Consider the following 19666-nt stretch of genomic DNA (forward strand, 5'->3'; position numbering starts at 1 on the left):
GGAAAAAAAGTAAATTTCCCAAGTCAGGATTGCTGTGTGCTCTGTAGAACTATCATGTAGCAGTTAAAGCAGCCATTAGGGGTGACCTAATCTTATTTTTCCCCTTTGTCAAGGACTTATAATTTCCATTTGGGCAGCATTTTTCAGTTTTTAACTCCACTGGGGATTTCAAAACTGGACACTTATCCTGGCCACATAGTGATTTATTTCACCATCTATTTTGTTTTTCCTTAATTTTATTATTTTTTTTACTGCGGTTTTTTTTAGGGTGGGTGAAAGGTGGTAACCCCAAGAATTTTATGGCGATTTTTTCAGGGATGCCAAGATCCTCAAATATTGGGAAAGGCAATGTATCTGGTAGTTTTATAGACCTAAGTTAGAGAGAAAAAAAATCAATTTCTATTTTTAAAAAAAACTGTACTAGTAAGAATGAATTAATCGTTGTTTTAAATAAAAGAGTGGGGGGGAAAACTTTTTTTCTTCTCCTTTCAGATCGGTGAATAGCGGGATAAATCAGAAGCACATCCTACCCCCGCAAGCACCTCCTTACCCCTCGTTCTTTTCAGCAGGGCGCTTGCAAATCGGTGTCTAAGTACGCCCTGGGAGCCTGGGGGGCACCTTCCTCTTTGCTCTGCCTCCGAGATCATGAGTGAGTGTGTGTGAGTGTATGTGAGTGTGTGTGTGTGTGAGTGTGCTTCTTGCTTTCGCCCTCTTTCTCCCTCTCAGCCTATGCTAGAGAGAGAGGAGAGAGAGAGAGAGAGAGGGAGAGAGAGAGAGAGAGAGAGAGAGAGAGAGAGAGAGAGAGAGAGAGAGAGAGAGAGAGAGAAGAGGAGAGAAAGGAGAGGGGAGAGAGAGAGAGAGAGAGAGAGAGAGAGAGAGAGAGAGAGCGAGAGCGAGAGCGAGCTGTGAGCTGTGAGCTGTGAGCTCGGCTGCTGCCGCTGCTGCCCTTTGATCCCCAGCATTAGTGTTAGGGGCTTGGAGACACACAGAGAGCGGCCATAGACACCGCCGCACCAGGGCTCATTATCTACCCCACACATAACACACAGGCATAGGACCCACACATACACACACACAGACACCACTAAGCAGATCCATTGAAGAATCTATACGATCGGGGACAAGCCAGGTGCACGACCAAAAAAAAAAAAAAGGAGGAGGTGGGGAGAGGTTGGAAAGGAAAAAAAAAAGAAAGAAAAGAAGAAAACCCCTCTTCTGGCTTCAGGAGACCAGCTTCAAGCCACTGGCCAGGTCTGCGAGAAGGGATTCCCCCTGCTCTGCTCTTGCTCTCTCCCGGCTCCCTGCCTGCCTCGCCCGCCGCTGCCCGGGTCTGCCTCGGTGCCCCCACGGGGCTTTTATTTGATCTCCCATTACCCAAGGAGGAGAATGTGAGAAAAGGGGGAAAATGCCCAGGAGGAAGCAGGAGCAGCCCAAGCGCCTACCCTCACGTAAGTCATCCCTTCCCCACCTCCTCCCGTGCCATTTTCTGCCCCCCCTCCCCTCTGCAGCCTCCTCCGTTGTTTTCTGCATTAGTTTAGGGTTACAGAGGTGAAGCTGACAAAGACACAGCCTGGGTTATTCCTCTCTTAGGTCTGTGCTGAGGCAGCCATGTTGGTGATGATCAGCCCTGTGCCCTTTCTATTCTCTCTTTTTTTCTTTCTCTCGCCCCCCTCTTTTTTTTTTCCCCTGGCGATCGTGTTCTCCCCCCCCCCCCCCCCTTTTCCCTTCTCTCTGCCCCTCCTGGCCCCGGGTAGCGGGTGGGAGGGGGCAAGAGCAGGAAGGGGGAGCCCTGTGGATGCCGGAGGAGGGGGCATTCTTTCTTTGGGGGGGGGGTGGGAAAGGTTGGAGTCTTTAAAAAAAATTCCTGGTGTCTCTCGCGGGTGCCTAGGGTCTCGGGGCGCTGGGGCAGGGCGGAGCGCAGAGGGGGGCAGGGGGCAGGGATGGCGCTGGGGGGGTGGAGGGGGGGGCAGCAGCGCGGTCGGTCTCGTCTGGTACAGAATCAATCGCGAGGTCCGTCTCCGGCTAAAGGTTGCGCCTGGGTTGGTCGGCCCCGGAGCCGCGGGCGGCGGCGGCAGGAGGAGGAGGAGGAGGAAGAAGGGAGTCAGGGGGAGGGCGGCTGGAGAGGGTGTGGGGGCACCCCGCGCACACAGAGGCACACACACCCCGCCGGGGCGGCTGCTGTGGCGGTGTGTGGCCGGAGGTGGAGGTGGCAGGGGTGGGGGTGGCTGCCTAAGGTTGGGGGGGGGGGCGCGGAGGTCTGGCTGGTGCCAGGGGTGAAGGTGGTAGGTGGTGGGCGCAGCCGGAGGGGCCGGGGGGGAGCGAACCCGGCGGATCGTGGCACGCCAGGTCCCTGCAGAGCAGAGCCCGGTGGAAGGAGGAGGGGAGGCGGGGGTGCCGAGGGAGGCAGGGATCCTGGCCGCAATAAAATGCAGGGTCAGTCGGATCAGACTGAGCCTGCCTGGAGTCGGGCTTTTAGTGCTGCGCCCCCCCCCCCCCCCCCCCCCGCCCCAGGCTGGAGCAGAGTCCAGGACTAAAGTGCATCCCAACCTCCAGCGCCTGCGGGCGAGGCGGCCACACACTCCCCTCCCTGACACGACCCGGCCCCCCCTTCCCCCTCCCGCCCTTCCTCCCCCTCCCCTTTTCTTTGAAACACTGTAACTTCCCCCCACTCGCGCCCCTCCATCCCTGGCTTTCTCCTCTTCCCAACTCCCCCCCCCCATCTTTCTTGGCTTTTGCATTTAAGTGCTAGGAGATGCTAAAAGTGAAGGAGGGAGAAGCAACTAAAAATATCCCCCCCGGGGCGGCCGCCGGGCTTCGTGAATGTAGGGAAGGAGGGGGCAGGGGGAAAGGCGTGGGGCGGGGTGACTGGGAGGGAGGGGAGGAGGGGACTCGGGAGGAGCCGGAGGGAGGGGTCGGGGGGGAAGGGTCATTTGTGCCCTCCTTCCCCCCCCCCGCCCCCCAACCCCTCCGGGCAGAGCGCGGGGTCGCTGCCCTCCCCTGGGCAGCCCCGAGCTCTGGGGAGAAGCCCCCGGGGCCGAGCCCTGTGGCCCTGTGTCAGGGAGACGTGGTCGGTCACCTGAAGTTCATGGAGGGTGGGGGAAGGGTTAAGGTTATGGTGTCTGGAGCCCAGGCCGAGCCAGGGAGTGTGTGTGAGTGTGTGTGTGAGTGTGTGTGCGCGCGCGTGTGTTTCCGCTGCAGACCGGGAGAGCGATCGATCACCCCCTCGCGAACCGGTGGGGTTGGTGTCTGAGGGGGGCCCCCTCCCCCGGGGCCCCCAGGTCAGAGCCCAGAGTGCAGAGACAGCCCCCCCGGCCGCCCTCCAGCCCGCCGGCCGGCCCAGGCGCTCCACAAATATTTCCCTTTCTTTCTCCTTCCCCGTACGCCCGAGTCGGCGCACAGGGCTCAGGCTTGTGCTTTTTTATCCCCCCTTCCTTGGAAAAAAATAAAATAAATAAAATTGCCCCTGTGCAGTCCTTTCTCCGTCTGCCCGCTAGAGGTTCCGAGTATAATATCACATATGTCATCTATATGCACAGAAAACTCAACCCACAGGCAGCCCTGTGTGTGAGTGAGTGTGTGAGTGTGTAGGAAAATTCGGCGTGTGCATATTTTTGTGTCCTGGGGAAGAGGAGGGAGGGAGGGAGAGGGAGAAAGAGAGTTTTGTCGGCGGGCACTCATTCCTCGCGGAGAAGTTGCAGCCCCAGCCGCCGCAGCCAGAGCGCAGGGAAGTGTGTTTGCACATGGCTGCCTTTCTCCAGTTCCCTAGTTTTGAAGGAACCAGTGGGAGGGGGTGTGGGTGTCTCTAGGTGGGAGGGAGGAGAGTTTGAATCCCCGGCCCACTTGGGGCTTCCTTGCAAAATTCCCTCTTGCTTGTTAACTTCGGGAGCTTTGATGAACTTGTGTGTGAAGAGAAAGATGGGGCGGGGGCGGGGGATTGGGTCCCCCCACACACTCCCCCTTTTTTGAGGGGGGGGTGAGTGGGAGAGGAGAAGAGATTTCTCTGTCCGTCCCCTGACCGAGCTGCAAAGGCAGCAGCACGCATTCAGGCAGCTGCAGACTGCCCCGCTAGTGACCTTGACCCTGACCCGGTGCGACTACCCTCAGTCTCTGAGGACTGAGAGGAAATTCAGTCTCCATTTTAACTCGCTCACGGTGGGCCTCTCTCTCTCCTGTGCCTTTGTGGCTGCTGATTGTTAGCCTGGGGGAGTTGCCTCTCGCACCCTGATCCTTAATGAATCCGGGGATCCACTCGCTTTAAAAATACTAGCTCGTTCAGCTCCCCCCCCCCCCCACCCGCGTCCCTTTCTTAAAGGGAAGGCTTAATTTGCAACGCTTTCCCACTTACCTTTTCTTGGAATGGGTTTTTGTTGCTACTTTCTTAGTGGAGGTTTATACACGTTTAGGAGCAATTTGCTGTTGGACTAAGAGGTATTTCTAGGCAAATGGTTGTATTCTGCAATTCACTCTCTATTGTAAACCGCTGCTGAGGGTTCAGTGATGCCTGGGAAAGAAACTGTTGCAGCAGTGTGGGGATATCATAAATATCGACGTTGGTAAAAATGAGTGTTGATGTGCATTTAATGTGAAACCTTGTGAATCTCAGGTCCTTTCCTAATGCTAAAATTGATTCCTGGGTGGAGGAAGTAATCTGGCTTTTAATCCCCTAAATAAACAATTCTGGTGGACTATATCCAAAGTTAAGGGAAAGTTATGGCTAGCCCACTAATTAAAGCAGTGCCGGTAGAATTCATATTCCAAATTTTCGAGACGTTATTGAGGGCAGCACAAATTTTCAATTTGACTCTTAAGTGTGTGTGTTGGGGGGGGGGGTTCAGGATTGTCTGAAGGGATTTCCTAATTCTTCTGAGTCCTTCTTGGACTTTTTTGGGGGGTTAGGAATCACTAAGATCAAGAAGCAAGAAAATCTCAATACAAACAAAAGAAAGCATTACAACCAGAGAGAAGACAGAAAAATCTCGCTTTCCTCTCCCTTCCCCAACCCCCCAAAAAATCCTAAATTGAATTTTAAAAACCTGATAAGATGAAAAGGTAGCGAGGTTGTTCATTTGGGAAAGAAGCATTTTTGAACGAAGATGGAGTGTAGGAGACAATTGCTTCTAAGCCCTTTTCAAATCTTAAACGTTATGTAAATTTGTCTCTGTATTACTAGTACCTTACTTGTTGAATCTGTTTCTAGGAACAGTTCTAAGGATTACAGAAATCTCAGTGTTTCAGTCTGCAAAGTTCTGTGTGCAAATATTACATTATTTACTTGTGATCTTGTCTGTAAGATGCCGGGGCTGGGATGTGCAGTTTGGGACAGACAGTTAACAAACCTGGATATGGTCCTTGGAAGCCAAGATTAGGTTAGCCTTTAGGTAACTTTCATTGAATGTGGACCTCATTCCCTGAACTGGAGTTGGAACTGACCCTCAGACTCCCAAGAATTCACTTAATCAGGGACCTGCTTCCATATGTTGGATGCCACTCTCATCCAGATCTACACCCATGGGGACTGAGTCTAAGTCAGAAGCTTTTGTGATTGGCTCTCTTCTACCTCTTCCCTCCCTCCCCCTAACCTAATTGTTATACTTCTGGTTTATATATTAGGGCAATTATTCACTCCTGGGCTCCTGAAATGACTTGTTTTGGCTTCAGGATATAGGCCTAGTATACCACTGAGAACAAAGCAGGCACCCCCAAAATTTAATGGTGATTCATTCCTCCTGTTTCTAAAGCATTTGGTAAAACTTAAGGACAAAGGGAGTTTGGCCTGTCCTTACTGTTTGGTGGTAGCTTTTAAAAATTCTACTTGGAGTTAAGTCTGTTTTTCTCTAGGCTAGATTTGACCTAGAGCAGTAATTTTTTAATATGAATAGAATGGTGTTACTGCTGGTAGCATTTTTGGCCTAGGAAAGTTCTTATCTTCTTCCCAGTCTACTAAATTCTCACTTTGGTAACCTAGGACAGTCCCTTACCTCCCATCTCCAAACCAAAGGCTTCAAAAATGCCAGTCCACCTGTTATTCTACCATGAGAATAGAGATTTTTTAAAAAAAAATTCCACATCCAATATCTAAACACAGTGCTTGCCACATAGTAGGTGCTTAGTAAATGCATGTTGATTGATTAAGGTGGGTAGTGATGAAGCCAGTTTTTTCTCCTTACGTTTAATAGCATTTCTATCTTTTTTCCTTATCTCAGCACTTTGAAAACTGAATTTGGAGACTGAGGAGTTGAGTTTGAGTCCTAGCTCCAACACAACTGTTCAATGTGTGACCTTGGTCAATTGACTTCTCTGAGTCTCACTTATTATAGAATACATGGACCTTTGAAGGCTCCTTCTTTCACTTAAACTTTTATCATTGTTATCTTTCCTCCCACAGTTTTGTCTCATACCTGTTCCTGGTAGAGAACAAGATGGGAAAGTTAATTTGAGAAAAATAACTATACAAGTTTTAAAATATTCTTGTGTTGTTTATTCGGTCTTGGTACAGGATATTTAATATGCTTTGGGGACTTCTAAGAGAGCTCTTCTTATCTTTCAAAGGACCTAAGGCAAACTAGGAAGTCAAAAGACTTAGAAATAAAATGAGACCCTATTTAAGAATAGAGAAACATACTTGTATGAAATCTTGACAGGAAGACCTGGGTTTGAGTGCTGTCATTCATTTTTTAATTTTTTTTACATAATTTTTGTCATTGATTCATAATAGTGTCTTCTCCTCTCACTGGTCCAGATAGTTCTCTTAGGATACAACTGAATTCCCCAAACTGATGAAATCACAAATCCAAAATAAGTTATAGACACATAGTACTATTGAAACTGAATGAGATTGGCAAGAAATGTTGAATTTGAATCTTAACAGAGCAAAAATGTGTTGTGTCATCTCCGGTGATCTCACAGCAACTCACTGTGATCTCACAGGCACTAGACTAGAACTATGGGTTCTCCTCCTAAGAGGATATTCATATTTTCTTTCTGTTTAAAAACATAACAGAGACAGCAAAACTTTCAAGATGAAATGAGAGAAGCAACTCATAGTCACAGCCCTCCTAATACTTCAAGATAATTTCTAATAAAAAGATGGATTTCTAATTTCTTACCTGGTTTCAGTCATCACACCCTGAGTATCACACTGTTGGTGTGAGTTGATATGTCTCTCTGTACAAAATGCTAATAAATCACACTAGTAAAGCATAAATTGGACAGCCCTAGGCCAGTGCTAAAGCTCATGGTGCCATTTAGGATTTTAGAAGCTTTGAATGACATCTATTAGTAGATTTCCAAGGGTGGTGGAAAAGCTCCATCTCTAGAGGCATGTGAAATTAGATGAATGGCCTGGAAAAAACACCCCCTACACCTAAGACCTGTCCTGAGTCAGCAGAGTGATCAAACAGGCATTTTCTGAGATTACAAATTTGTTTAAAATACTAATATGAGTCACTTTCATTATAAACACCTACTGTATGGCAGACACTGGTGGGCAAGGGCATACTGATATAAAAGAGAATGAATAAATGTCTGTCCGGCAGAGCTGGATAGCTCAGATGGTTGAGCAGGCAGTGGATGAGATCAGTGACATGGGTTGAATCCTTATATGGACCAGTTTCACCAAGAGGACAGTTCTGTTCCTTGTCCAGAGTTTGACTAGTAATCCTGGCTAGCCTAATTGTTCCTTTGGTCACAAAGGAGACCTGGTGTGAGGTTGTGGGTAATGGCTCTGGACAAAGTTTCTCCTGCTGGAAAAATCCCATTGACTTATCCTCCCAGTGGTGGTCACTGATGTTGTCTTTGACTGTGGAGGACCTCCTCCTCCTGAAGGAAGGCATTTCTTTCTTTAATTGTATATAGGGAAATAATTGCAGCGCCTCTCTTTCTGAAAAATCACTCTCTATCTCCTGTTTTCCCTTTCTCTGCATTTAGTTGTGGCAATAGAAGATGGGACAAAATAAACATAACAGGCAGGAGCCGATCTATTTGTTCTGAGTAATATATTAGTAATTTTCTATAATTTAATCAGACCAGATACCAGAACAAGATAATGAGAGGATGACCTACAAAATAGGACTTTTGGGGAGTTAAAGGCTTTCTAACCTGAATTTTTCCCAGGACCATGCACTGTGGGGCAGGGAGCCATCTATTTGGTTCTCTACCTTTCATTGAAAAGAACCTAGACCCAAGCCTCATTCTGATAGCTAATGCCTAGAATCTCTTTAGGATTGCAGCTTAGTTAAGCCTCTCTGGAGTCTCACTCCATCGAGGTGTGTATTTTGTAAATAATGATCCCATGCCCTGTTTCTGATATGCTATTTTCTGTCACCTAGTTTGCCAGGTGTAGTCTGGTAATTCATACCATTTAGGGCTAAGTGTACAAAATACTTCAGAGTGCGTAGAAACCGAAATATCTACTGTCATATTTTATAAGAAAATGATGTACAAAGGGCAGACTTCAAAAATAGCTAACAGTCCATGATGGACTCAAGTTTTCAGTCTCTCTCTTTTCTCTCCTTTTTATGGGCAAGCCTGGTATTTTCATCCCATGTTGGTAAATTACATTTTTACGATATTAAAGTATAGAACCCGCCTAGATGCTGGAGGAGAGAGGTCCTATAAGGTGACTGTTATCATTCCCCAAGGCCTACCTTTTAGGTAGACTTTCTGCAGCTATAATGGCATTTCATAAATTAAAAGCCAGCCTCAGGGCTTGAAACTGATCCTAAGATGCATGGGCACATATTGCTGGATATCTTGTGAAAACACCCCCATATTCATATACACACACACCCATGCTGGACTGTATCTAATTTTATAAAATGTACAGTGATACACACCCACCAGTGGGTCTGAGATCAGAATGTGGCCTTTTGCAGCTCTGGCCTTTTGCAGACTAATTCAGGGTTATATTAAATACAGCAGATACTGCCCTTCCTAAAAAGGATATTGTTTGCAGATCCCCCACCCCTCTTTTAAAAATATTACCACATTATAATTCAGGAATGGACTAACTCTTAAATGACTGGTTAGGGTTATCCAGTCTTTACCTTTCTCTCTCTCTCTTTCTCTCTTTCTCTTTCTCTTTCTCACTCTCTCTCATCTTTATCTGATTCAACTTGAATTTATGAACTGGGTGGGCAGTATGAGGGAGTAGGGAGTATGTACTTTCCTATGAGGCTAGGGCTTAAAAAAAACAGACCCTAAAATAACGTCCTATTCCCATTCCTTTCAATATATTCCCTAGATAGGTTAGATAACTATTTTGTGGGGAGAGAGAACTAGTGAGATAGAGAGAGACACACACACACACACACACACACACACACACACACACACACACAACCCCCCATTCAAAGATGACCCAAAAATCAGGGGGGAAAAAAAGTCTTTTCCACTATTGATCAGTGCTTTATCTGGCTTTTTGAAGGAGCTACTAGACTAGTTAGTGAAAGGTGATACATTTTCTCAAACTATGCAAAGTCTGTCTTAGTGAGATGCTTTGGTGTGTCTGCCCAATAGCATAATACTAAAGTAACAATGTAGAACTAACATATGCTTTAAGTGCACATTAAGTTTTAATTCAGTATCATAATCCATTTTGCCATTAGTTTTTAAGTAGTCCTTACCTACATTGTGGTTTGTATGCTTATAGGTATGCAGTTTTTTGTTGTTATGTTTTGTATTCCATTAATCTGTGTAATGTAACAATAGATTAGACTGGAATAACTATGTGACCTTGGGTCAATCACTTTAATCTCTCTGAAATTCAGTATTTATATTAGAATCTCTGTAGTTTCCTTTCAGCTCTAAAGCTATGATTCTAATTCTTTTATAATATTATTGTAGTGATAACTGATAAAGTTAACAAAATCTACTAGGTTTGTGATTTTTGTAGTTAGGTCCTAGTAAATGTCTGAAGCAAACAAAAGTGAAATAATTTGCCTAGAATCACCCAACTATTAAGAATCAAAGGTTCTTTTTGAACCCAGACTTATCTACCTAAAGCATTAAATTTTACATTGTGCCAGGCTGCCACAGTTAATAAATATATATTATTTTTTGGCCTAGACTTACAATTTCATTTTTTGTAAAGTCAGGCTTATTGATAAATATTTATTAAATGCCTACTATCTTCTAGACCCTGTGCTGAACATCAGGTAGACAAAGAAAAGGAAGAGACGGTCTCCACCTTCAAGAAACTCACCATCTAATGGGGAGACCACATGATGAATAAATGCTATGTACAAATATAAGGGATAAATTGGAAACAATTAAAAGAGAGAAGGTACTAGAATTAAGAAGGATTGGGAAAGGCTTTCTGTAGAAAATGGTATTTTAGCAGGGTCTTCAGGGAAGTCAGGAGGCAATGATGAGGAAGAACATTCCAGGCATGGGGGACAGCTAGAGAAAATCCCTGCATTTGGGAGATGGAGTATCCTGGTATCCTGTGTGTGTGAGAGGGAGTAGCAAAAAGGTCAGGGATACTAGATTTGTGTGTGTGTGTGTGTGTGTGTGTGTGTGTGTCTGAGAATGAGCATGTTAGGAAGGGCTTTGACCACCATTTTATATTTGTTCCTAGAGGAGATAAGCAGCCTCTGGAATCTGTTGAGAAGGGAGGCAGTTGACTTGGACAGTTGACTGGAGAATAGACTATAGTGTGGAGAGATGTCCCAGATATAACAACCAGTAGTCGATTGCAATAGTCTGGGAAGAACTCCCAAAGTGGACACTGTCTTCACTTAGATAGATATAGACCAGCAACTCATCTGTATCTTACAGTTTTAGAGAATTGTCTAGGACACTGAGAATTTTAAGTGATTTGACCATAATCACACTGCAAGTACATGTCAGAGGCAGTTCTTGTGCTCAAGACTTCCTGACCCTAAGGTGGGTCCTCTATCATATTGTTTTCACCTTCTATCACACATGGTGGTGTCTATGTGTGTATATGTATTCCAAAAGTAGTTTTCATGTATTTTATGCTATTAAAACTATATGTGTGTATACATTTATATATGTATATGTAAATGTATATAATATATAGGTATGTCATAGACATTATATAATGTGTTCTAAAGTATAGATTAACAAATGACTTCATTATAAACTAATCATATTATAGCAGTCTTTTATTGTGTAGCAGTGTTTGGGATGAAATGATTTGATCTCTAATATATCTGGATCCTGTAATAATGATTTAGCAGGGTTATAGTATAGATAGCAGGAATGACCTGCTTTCTTTCAGGAAAGGAGTGAAGTCATCACTGGGGTGATTAGAACCAATAAAATATGATATGACTCCCAATAGCTTCATAGTTTGGGGTCAGTGGAATTGTGATATTATTCCTAGAAAATCAGGCTTTTGATACTTAAAAATCCCTTGTCATGGTCCTGTGATCCATTATATCTCATGCCTAAGAGTAAAACAATCACTTCATAGGTGAAGCATTTGGGTAGAGTAATCTACGAGAACCTCCCCTGCCAGCCAATAGTATTTTGTTTCTCTTGGGGATTTGAGACCAGGAACTTTGACAGCAGACCAGGCAAAGGGTAACAAAATGGGTCCATGTCCAATGACACATTCAGGGGTCAGAAATATCTACTCCATGTGGAGAGAACTGCCTTTCTATAATGGCCTAGAATTATGAGTAGTTTTCTAATCCTTGCTCATTTGGCCCTGCTTGTTAACCCCGAGCAATCCTCTCTGGGCCACAGAAAACAGCTGTCTTTGGTAAGAAACAAATTGTGGCAGAACCAAGGCTTAAATAAGCTTCACTTTTAATATGCTACCATAATTCCTCCTTTCTAGTGACAAAGAAACAACAAACAATATTTTTTTGAGTTCTGATCTGGCCTCAAGAAAAAGGAGAATCAAAATAGAATTGGCTTGTTTCTGACATTTATATGATAAGGGAAATTCCATGAAACAGAAATAGAAATACCACCTAAACCTTGTTGTCTGAATCTACTAAATTTCTGGGAATCAGTGGGAATAAGTGGTTGGCACATAGTAGGGATGTAATAAACTATTTTTAATGAATATATGAACAAATGAAGCATTTTCTTTTATGGGAGAATTGATGTGCTCTCTACATTGTGAAAAGTTAAAGGGGCATGAACTAGAGATGTCTCATTTATAGAATGGACACATATCATTAACACTGATGTTGTCATCCTTACTTAGTATTCATTCCTTCCTTAAGCATTTGCTGATACTCTATTCACAAAATTAGGGGTTTTTTTGGTCTATTTGGAGAGAGGAAGGAGGAAATGAGTGTATATGAACTTAAAAAGTAAGGGGAAGGCTTTTTTAGGGAAAAGGCTTTTTTAGAGAAAATAAACTTTCAGCTAGGTCTTGAAAGAACTGACAGACATAGGGTGATACAAAAAAAGGAGTGAGGATATTCCAGGCTGAGGAAATGTCAGGAGCAAAATGTGTTTTAGTAAGATTTAATAAGAGAGTTGGCTTGGCTTGATAAAGAGGTTGGGTTGATGATGAAAATAAAAGAGGAGGGTGAAAAATCTTTTTGTTTGGGGAGAGGAAGACAAATTAAGGGGGGAGAACTTTTACAGAAAAAGTCTATAGATTTAATTTGATAGGTATCAGGCTGCCTGAGCTGGTAGGTTCTTTCATAGTATTAGAGCAGAGACATCCAAAATCAGATCCAGCTGCTATGAGAGAAAGAGAGAGAGAGAGAGACAGACAGACAGACAGACAGACAGACAGACAGACAGACAGACAGAGAGGAGAAAGGGAAGAGAGAGAGAGAGAGAAGGGGGGAGAGAGAGAGGAGGAGGAGGGGAAGGGGGAGGGGAGAGGGAGGAGGAGGAGGGAGAGAGAAAAGGAGAGAGGAGAGAATGTACATTTTTGAAGGGTGTAAAAGAAATGAGTAGTGATATAAAGATCCTCTCCAAAATGTGAGTAAGGTATCAATAAAACTAAAATATACAGAAGATGAAAAATATTAGAGGGGACACAAACAGGGCAGTTTTATTACTACCTTTTAAAATTTAATACGCACTTTAAAAAAACTTACTTTAGCAAAAGTTTCTTGGTTCAGGCATGGTCCTCTTTTTCTTTGTATTTTTTAAATGGTTTGAGCTTATAGTTGATGGTTAAAGTAAGAATAAAAGGAAAATTTGAAAAAATGTTTGTTATCTTAAAGTAAAAGAACTGCCTGGGGAGGTGCTGGGACACTCCCCTCTCACCTCCTTGCATTTTATTAGAGCTAGGCAGTGGACTGGAAGTCCTGTGACTCTGGGAAAAAAAATTTTAAATTAATTATTTTCAATCAATTAATTAATTAATTTTTTGCAAGCTAGTTGTCTGTGAGATGAATTAAGTTAGAAAGCATTCAAGTTGGGAGGACCAGCCTAGGTGGGAGGTGATGAAAACCTGGATGAGGGTGATAGTGGTAGAAATGAGTATACTGGGGGGAGGAAAGTGAATTCTAGAGATAGTTTCCAGAAGAACCAGAAAGGTTTGGTGGTTTGATTGGATATGTGGTGTGAAAGAGTCTAGAACCATAAATAAGGTTAGGGAAGAAAGGTGAAAAGAAGAAGAATCAAATATTGCACATTAGGCATCAGTTCAAGTTCACCACCCCTATCAACAGTTCAGAGTCAAGTTTCCCTGCTCCTGTGATGTCTAGAATCTTGATGTTCTGCTTAGCCAAGGGTGATCAGGTCTGGGAACACTGACCTAATACTTCCTAAAATGACAAGAGATTGGCTTATTTAAAAAAATATATGTATACACACACACACACACATACTTTCTAAGGAGAAATAGTGTTTTCCAATGAAAGTATACAAATTCGGTTCAAGAGGAAAGGAACCTAGATCTGGAATTTGAGGACCTTAATTCAAATTCTGACCCTGGAAATTCTTTACCCTGTGTGACTTGGGACAAGTCATTTAGTTTTCCTATGCCTCAGTTTCCTTAACTCTATTAAATCAGAGTTGGACTAGATGGACTTCCAGTTCTCTGACGTATCTTTTTTTTAAATATTTATTTAAGGCAATGGGGCTAAGTGACTTACCCAAGGTCACACAGCTAGGCAATTATCAAATATCTGAGGCTGAATTTGAACTCAAGTTCTTTTGTCTCCAGGGCCGGTGCTCCATCCATTGCACCACATACCTGCCCCTCACTGAGATATCTTTATAGATCAACCAACCCCAGCCAACATGCATTCTTTGAGTGCTCAGAAATCACAACTCATATTTCTGCTGTGCTTAAAAAGGGTCTAAAAAACACTTTCACAACCCTGTGAGATTGATTGTGTGAATACTAGTATTCTCATTTAGCAAATAAAACAATGAGGTTCAGAGAAGGTGAGATTCCTTACCCAGGGTACTAATAGTTTGCTATTTAGTATTAGACTTAATATTTGAACTTTGACTCAAAGTCAAAATTCATTCCAATCTACTAGGTAAGTAAGTACAGGTTCTTATGCTTTAGAGATGGAAGAGAACCAGTGTTTAACAAAGAGATCGCCAAGTTCAGCCCTCTCAGTTTACAGATGATGGCACTGAGGCACAGAGAGGGAAAGCAATTTATTCAGTCACATGGGTTGGAAGTAACTAAGCCAGAGTTCGAACTTTACATCTTCTGACACAAAATCCAGAGGTCTTTCCACCATAGTAGTGTGTCTGAGTGATCAGTCCTAGTGATAGTAGCATGATATCTGCATACCAGTGATATTTGAAGCTATTGGAATTTTACAAGTTCCTTAGAAAATTAGTATACAAACATGGATACACATGAATACATTCATGCACACAAATATGTTTGCATATACACATATAGAGTATGTTACATTTATGTATATGTGTATTTGTGAGTGTGAAGGACAAGAACAAAAAATTTATTAAATGGCTAGATGAGATTGAGTTGGGTCATTCACAGATTTGATGCAATGTTTTGAAATCTAGTCCCTTATGTCTTGCCATTCATTGTTCTCTTATCTTTCCTCTAGACCTGCCCAAATTGTAATTTCACATTCACAAGTTTCTCTGACTCAAGATTACATGATTATAATCAGAACTGAACTCCCTCCCCTTTTTTATATGGATAGTTATAGCATTTAATAGAGTTGGGCAGCCAGATCTATCATTTCTAGGTCCTGCCATCTAAAATTGCTCTAGGCTGAAGAGCCCTTAGATTTAAGGCTTCAGGCCACATAAAACAAATGCATTCCCATGTTTGTAACAATCCTTAAGCTTAGAGTTCTGTATATTGCATTTTCTTAGAAAGTTGGATACCTGTAGTGTTGGAAAGTAGACCCAAGCCAATTAGACATAGAATTAAACTTGACCTTCACTGCTAACTAGTCAGCAAATGTTTATGGAGTGCACTTTTAGGGCCTGAGAACTTACCTAATTTTACCACCTTGTGGATGTTAAAGAGAATTAAGCACTACAAGGTCTAGTCAAATGAGATCAATCGCCCTTTCTTTTGTTTCTAGAAGGCTTCTGAGGACCCATCCAGTTCTGGAGCTACGATGTGGCTCTTCCTTCTCTAGATCTATGTATTTTAAAGTGAAATTGATGTTTAAAATGATTTTCCTCACCTTTTCTAAAAGTACAAACTCCCCATTGGCTCTGAATAGCCCAACTTATCATTGGAAGGGACTTTAGAGTTCATCATCTTACCCTTTTTCCTAATTTCATTTTGGCTTGTTACTCTTGAAAATGAGGAAATGGAGGCTCAGAGACATTTCAGTGACTCACCCATAGTTGCTTGAGCTGCCGTGACTAGCATTTAAAATGTTGCTACTGTCCTCTTGGACAGTCCTTATAACAGCCTAGGAAGGTAGACAGGGGAAGGCCTTATGGGTGGTCATTACATTCCTCATTCTACAGAAGAGGAAAGTGATTCTCCAGGGGAAGTGACTCACCCAGTATGTGCCAGAAGTGGGAGTCACTTAGACATGGAACTCTAAAACTAGGATGCTCCTTCACCTTTGCCAAGTTCTACAGATCAACTTGAATTTCTTTGGTGGGGAAGGAGAAGGAGATGGTTAGTCCTGACTTAGGGTTTCATTTGTGGCTCACATGAGTCTTAGGGTTTAAAAGCGCTTTCCTTCCAAGCATTTTGTTATACAAATAATATGTGCATGTTATTCTCATTTTAGAGGGGATGAGAGACTCAGAAATTCCTTGTAGCTGGTATAGAGTAAATGGTTAAATTGCTCTGGTTCCCATTCTAAATGAATGCCAGGGATGTGGATTTCAGCCCAGACTTCTCTCTACTCCAGATCCACTGCCTTTCCTACTCTACAATATTATCTTTCTACATGAGATGGGTTTGAATACAATACTGTATATGAGTTCATATGACTTTCTCACACTAAAACTGTGATGTAGCAAGAATCACAATCCCCATTTGACAGATGAGTAAACTGAGATCCAGAGAACCAGTGATCTCAGAGGATTTGAATCCCTGTTTTCTGATTACAAATCCTGCTCTTTCTTCTTATTCATTAGTAATAGTTTCAAAATTTATTATAAGACTAGGTACATCCAGGGCCTGAAGGTACCTTAGAGACCTTCTAGTCCCAAATCCATCATTTTATAGATAAGGAATCTGGCACCATTGAGGGCAAGTGATTGATCCAAAGTTACCTAGGTGGTAGTATATGGCAGATCTGGGGGCTCATACTCAGCTCTTCTTATTCCAAATTCGGTGTGAATTAATTAAATTATAGTATAAGTTAATCAATTAAAAAAATCTTTACAGTCAATGAACCATGCCTGTATTCAATAAAAATTCAGTTTTTTACATGCTCTCAAAATGCCTTGACAAGGAGATAGGATTTAAGTAAGACAATAAAAGTGGTGTAAATGAAGGTATTATAAATATAAGAAACAGTCATAATCCAGGAGACTGATTGTTTTCTTTTGGAGAGTGGGTCTCTAATAATTTACTTTTTCAATAGATTTGTAAATATCAGTATAGAACATTTGTCTAATCAAAGTTTCCAGCCCACCCTAAATGTCTACTTCTCTGTGTAAAGTTCTTCATGAATCATCTGTGAAGTAAGAATTGTTCAAAAAGAAATCTTTCTCCTGTGGCACCCATCACTTATTTTCAACCTATTTTCATTGTAATTATTTCATATTGCTGTTCATTCTTATTATGGATGTGAAATAGAGTACCTACACTATTGGAACATCACCACTGAAGGACAAATCTATTGAGTTTCTCCCAGATGGAAATCTCAACAAACTTCCTTTTATACTTAGTTGAAAGGGATTTCCTTACTAGGACACTAAAAATGTGGGAAATCAGTCAGGTTTACAATCTAAGAAGCAATGTTGTTCTAGCTTGTGAATTACCTAGGACCTTCATATTTCAATTTGCCTTTAGGGCTTTTTTATTCCTCAATAATGTTTTTTTTGCCAGGAGGTGAGCAAAGGAAAAAAATAAAGAGATGCTCCTTGAAAAAGTTGATTTGACTACTTATTAGCAGCTTTGGTCAAAAGTTTGGTATTTGAGTAAGCTTAAGATATTGATTTGGGTTTTTTAGATTGTCTTCGAATTTTCATTTTTCAGAGAGATCCTGGTCTCTCATTATCATGGATAATTGGAAGGGTGGGTGAGCCATGAAGCTGGTTTATCCTGAAAAGACTGGCAGGTCTTCCCCCCCCCCCCCCAGGAGTCCAACAAGGAAGCAGACATCATTAGTGTCCTTGGTGAGGGAGGAAAGATGCCTATTCCGGCTTTACTTTCTGTTGGGATTTCATTTTAATCCTAAACAAAAATCAGGAAAAGATCCTTTAAAGTCTTAACTGCCCTAAGGCCACTTCCTCTCCTCATCCTTATGTATTTTTAGTAAATAAAGGACTTACTGTGTGTGGCTTCTTTTCTTTTTTTTTGGCAGGCAGTTTATTTTTGACTATAACATGTTTCATTACATGGCACATGAAGTCAGTGTATGCATATAGGAGTTTTCATTTCAGCCAGAAGCTAGAGGCCCCTTACTGTTTCCTAGACTACAGTTTGAATGAGTAGACTTTATTGGGTTGGTTTTTTAAAATGTTGTTGTTTTGATATTTTTCAGTTCTGCTTGAATCTGTTAAAGGAGCTCTTGAAAATTTAAATAGTTTGAGAATGAATGGTCCAACTTGCAACAGGTATTGGCAATGGTGAGATGAAAACATTTATACAAGAAGAAATAAAAGTCAAGGAAGCAGATAATCGACCGATTTATCAACCTTAGCAGACAATTTTTCTGATAATGATGTGGTAGCCATGGTAAATTTACTTCTGATTGCTTAAGGGGACAGATCCTATGTGCTGTATGCAACATGGAAGGGCAGTACTTTCAAGTGAATGGGTGAAGGAGCAGAAATCAATCTGTAGATTAACCAGTGTTACTTTGGGTCCTAGACTGGCCTTTTGGCAAGCAGTATGCTTAGACTGTGCTTTAAGTCATTTCTTACTGTTGATCCCTTAACCAGAACATTCTATTTTAGTGCTGATTTTTTTTCCCAAAAGGGAGGAGAATAAGGTTCTGGAGTCTTCATAGTCAATTTAGGATTAGAGGACATCCCCTGTTTTATATATTGCTTAGGAAAAAAAATCTTTTGTCTTAAAAGTTTGCTTAAAGTACAGAGATGAATCTCAAGAACAGTTAGGTTCTAAGGCTTCAGGCAGGAAAGATACTGTAAACCATTAAACAGCACTAGTACAGTGCTGTCTGAGGACAATTCTCACTGTACCCAATGAATTATGTTGATTGTCAGTGTGATCTCTAGTCCAGAACACTGTACAGTTCATTTCACTTAAGAACCTGAAAACAAGGCCCCAAGCAGCCAAAAAAAAAAAAAATCAATCAATAAACATTAATTTCCTCCTATGGTCCAAATACTGTGCTAAGTGCTGAGAATTTAAAAAAAAAAGACAGTCCCTTCCCTTGAGGAACTTACAATCTTATGGGAAGAAGACAATACATAAAGGAAGCAGAAAAGAGAGGGGAAAGAGAGGGATGTATAGTGTAAAAATCCAGAAGAGTTCTGTCATTTGGGAAATGAAGAAATGGATAACCCGGGGGAAGTCCTTAAATATTTATCATAGAGCTTACATACCCAAACTTGCTTTTCTGATTGAAAACCCCCCTCATCCCTCTCTTGGAGCTTATCTCCTTTTCCTTGGCACCCTTCTCTTATTCTCAGTTCTACCAGACACAGTTATCTGGTTGTCAGGTCCACAGAGGCAGTGATGGGGGTGCTTAAAGGTATTTATTCTAATAGCAGTAAAAAAGTTGTTGTTACAAGGATGAAGTCAGAAAAGTAATAAAAAAACAATAACAAGAACCCAAAGTTCTGCAGTCTAGGGCCACTTAATTTAGTAGTAAATAAGCCTCCAAATCTTGGTAACTAGAGAAGGCATTATTATGCTAAAGCAGAGTATGATAATTATGCTTCTCATGATGACCCTAAGTTATATATAGAAGAAAATTTAATTATATTAATTAAAATATATTTAATGATATTTTATATTATATATAATTATATAATAAAATACTTTATTTTAGAAGATCAGTGTGAATTAGTAAATGACAGATCCAGGAATGGAAAATCATGTTTCCTAACTTCAAATTTGAGACTTTTCTCTTCACACCATTGTGATTGACCATCAATCACCAAATATTTATTGAAT

At 42.0% G+C, this 19666-nt stretch overlaps 1 protein-coding gene across 7 annotated transcripts in view; it reads left to right on the forward strand.

Moving 5' to 3' along the window:
• Positions 1–870: 870 nt before the first annotated feature.
• Positions 871–19666, forward strand: part of ZNF827 (zinc finger protein 827) — a 249568-nt gene continuing 230772 nt past the window's right edge. For 3 of the 7 annotated variants that reach the window (XM_074229201.1, XM_074229200.1, XM_074229199.1), the window contains exon 1: positions 874–1448. In XM_074229201.1, the coding sequence (XP_074085302.1) occupies positions 1406–1448 (43 nt within the window). In that variant the 5' untranslated portion in view covers positions 874–1405. Of the gene's footprint in view, positions 1449–19666 lie in introns of all 7 variants that reach the window. The other 4 variants (XM_074229196.1, XM_074229197.1, XM_074229198.1 and 1 more) reach the window with 4 other exon arrangements.

The sequence above is a fragment of the Macrotis lagotis genome, chromosome 3 (genome assembly GCF_037893015.1).
Source record: "Macrotis lagotis isolate mMagLag1 chromosome 3, bilby.v1.9.chrom.fasta, whole genome shotgun sequence".
In the NCBI taxonomy this organism is placed as follows: domain Eukaryota; kingdom Metazoa; phylum Chordata; class Mammalia; order Peramelemorphia; family Peramelidae; genus Macrotis; species Macrotis lagotis.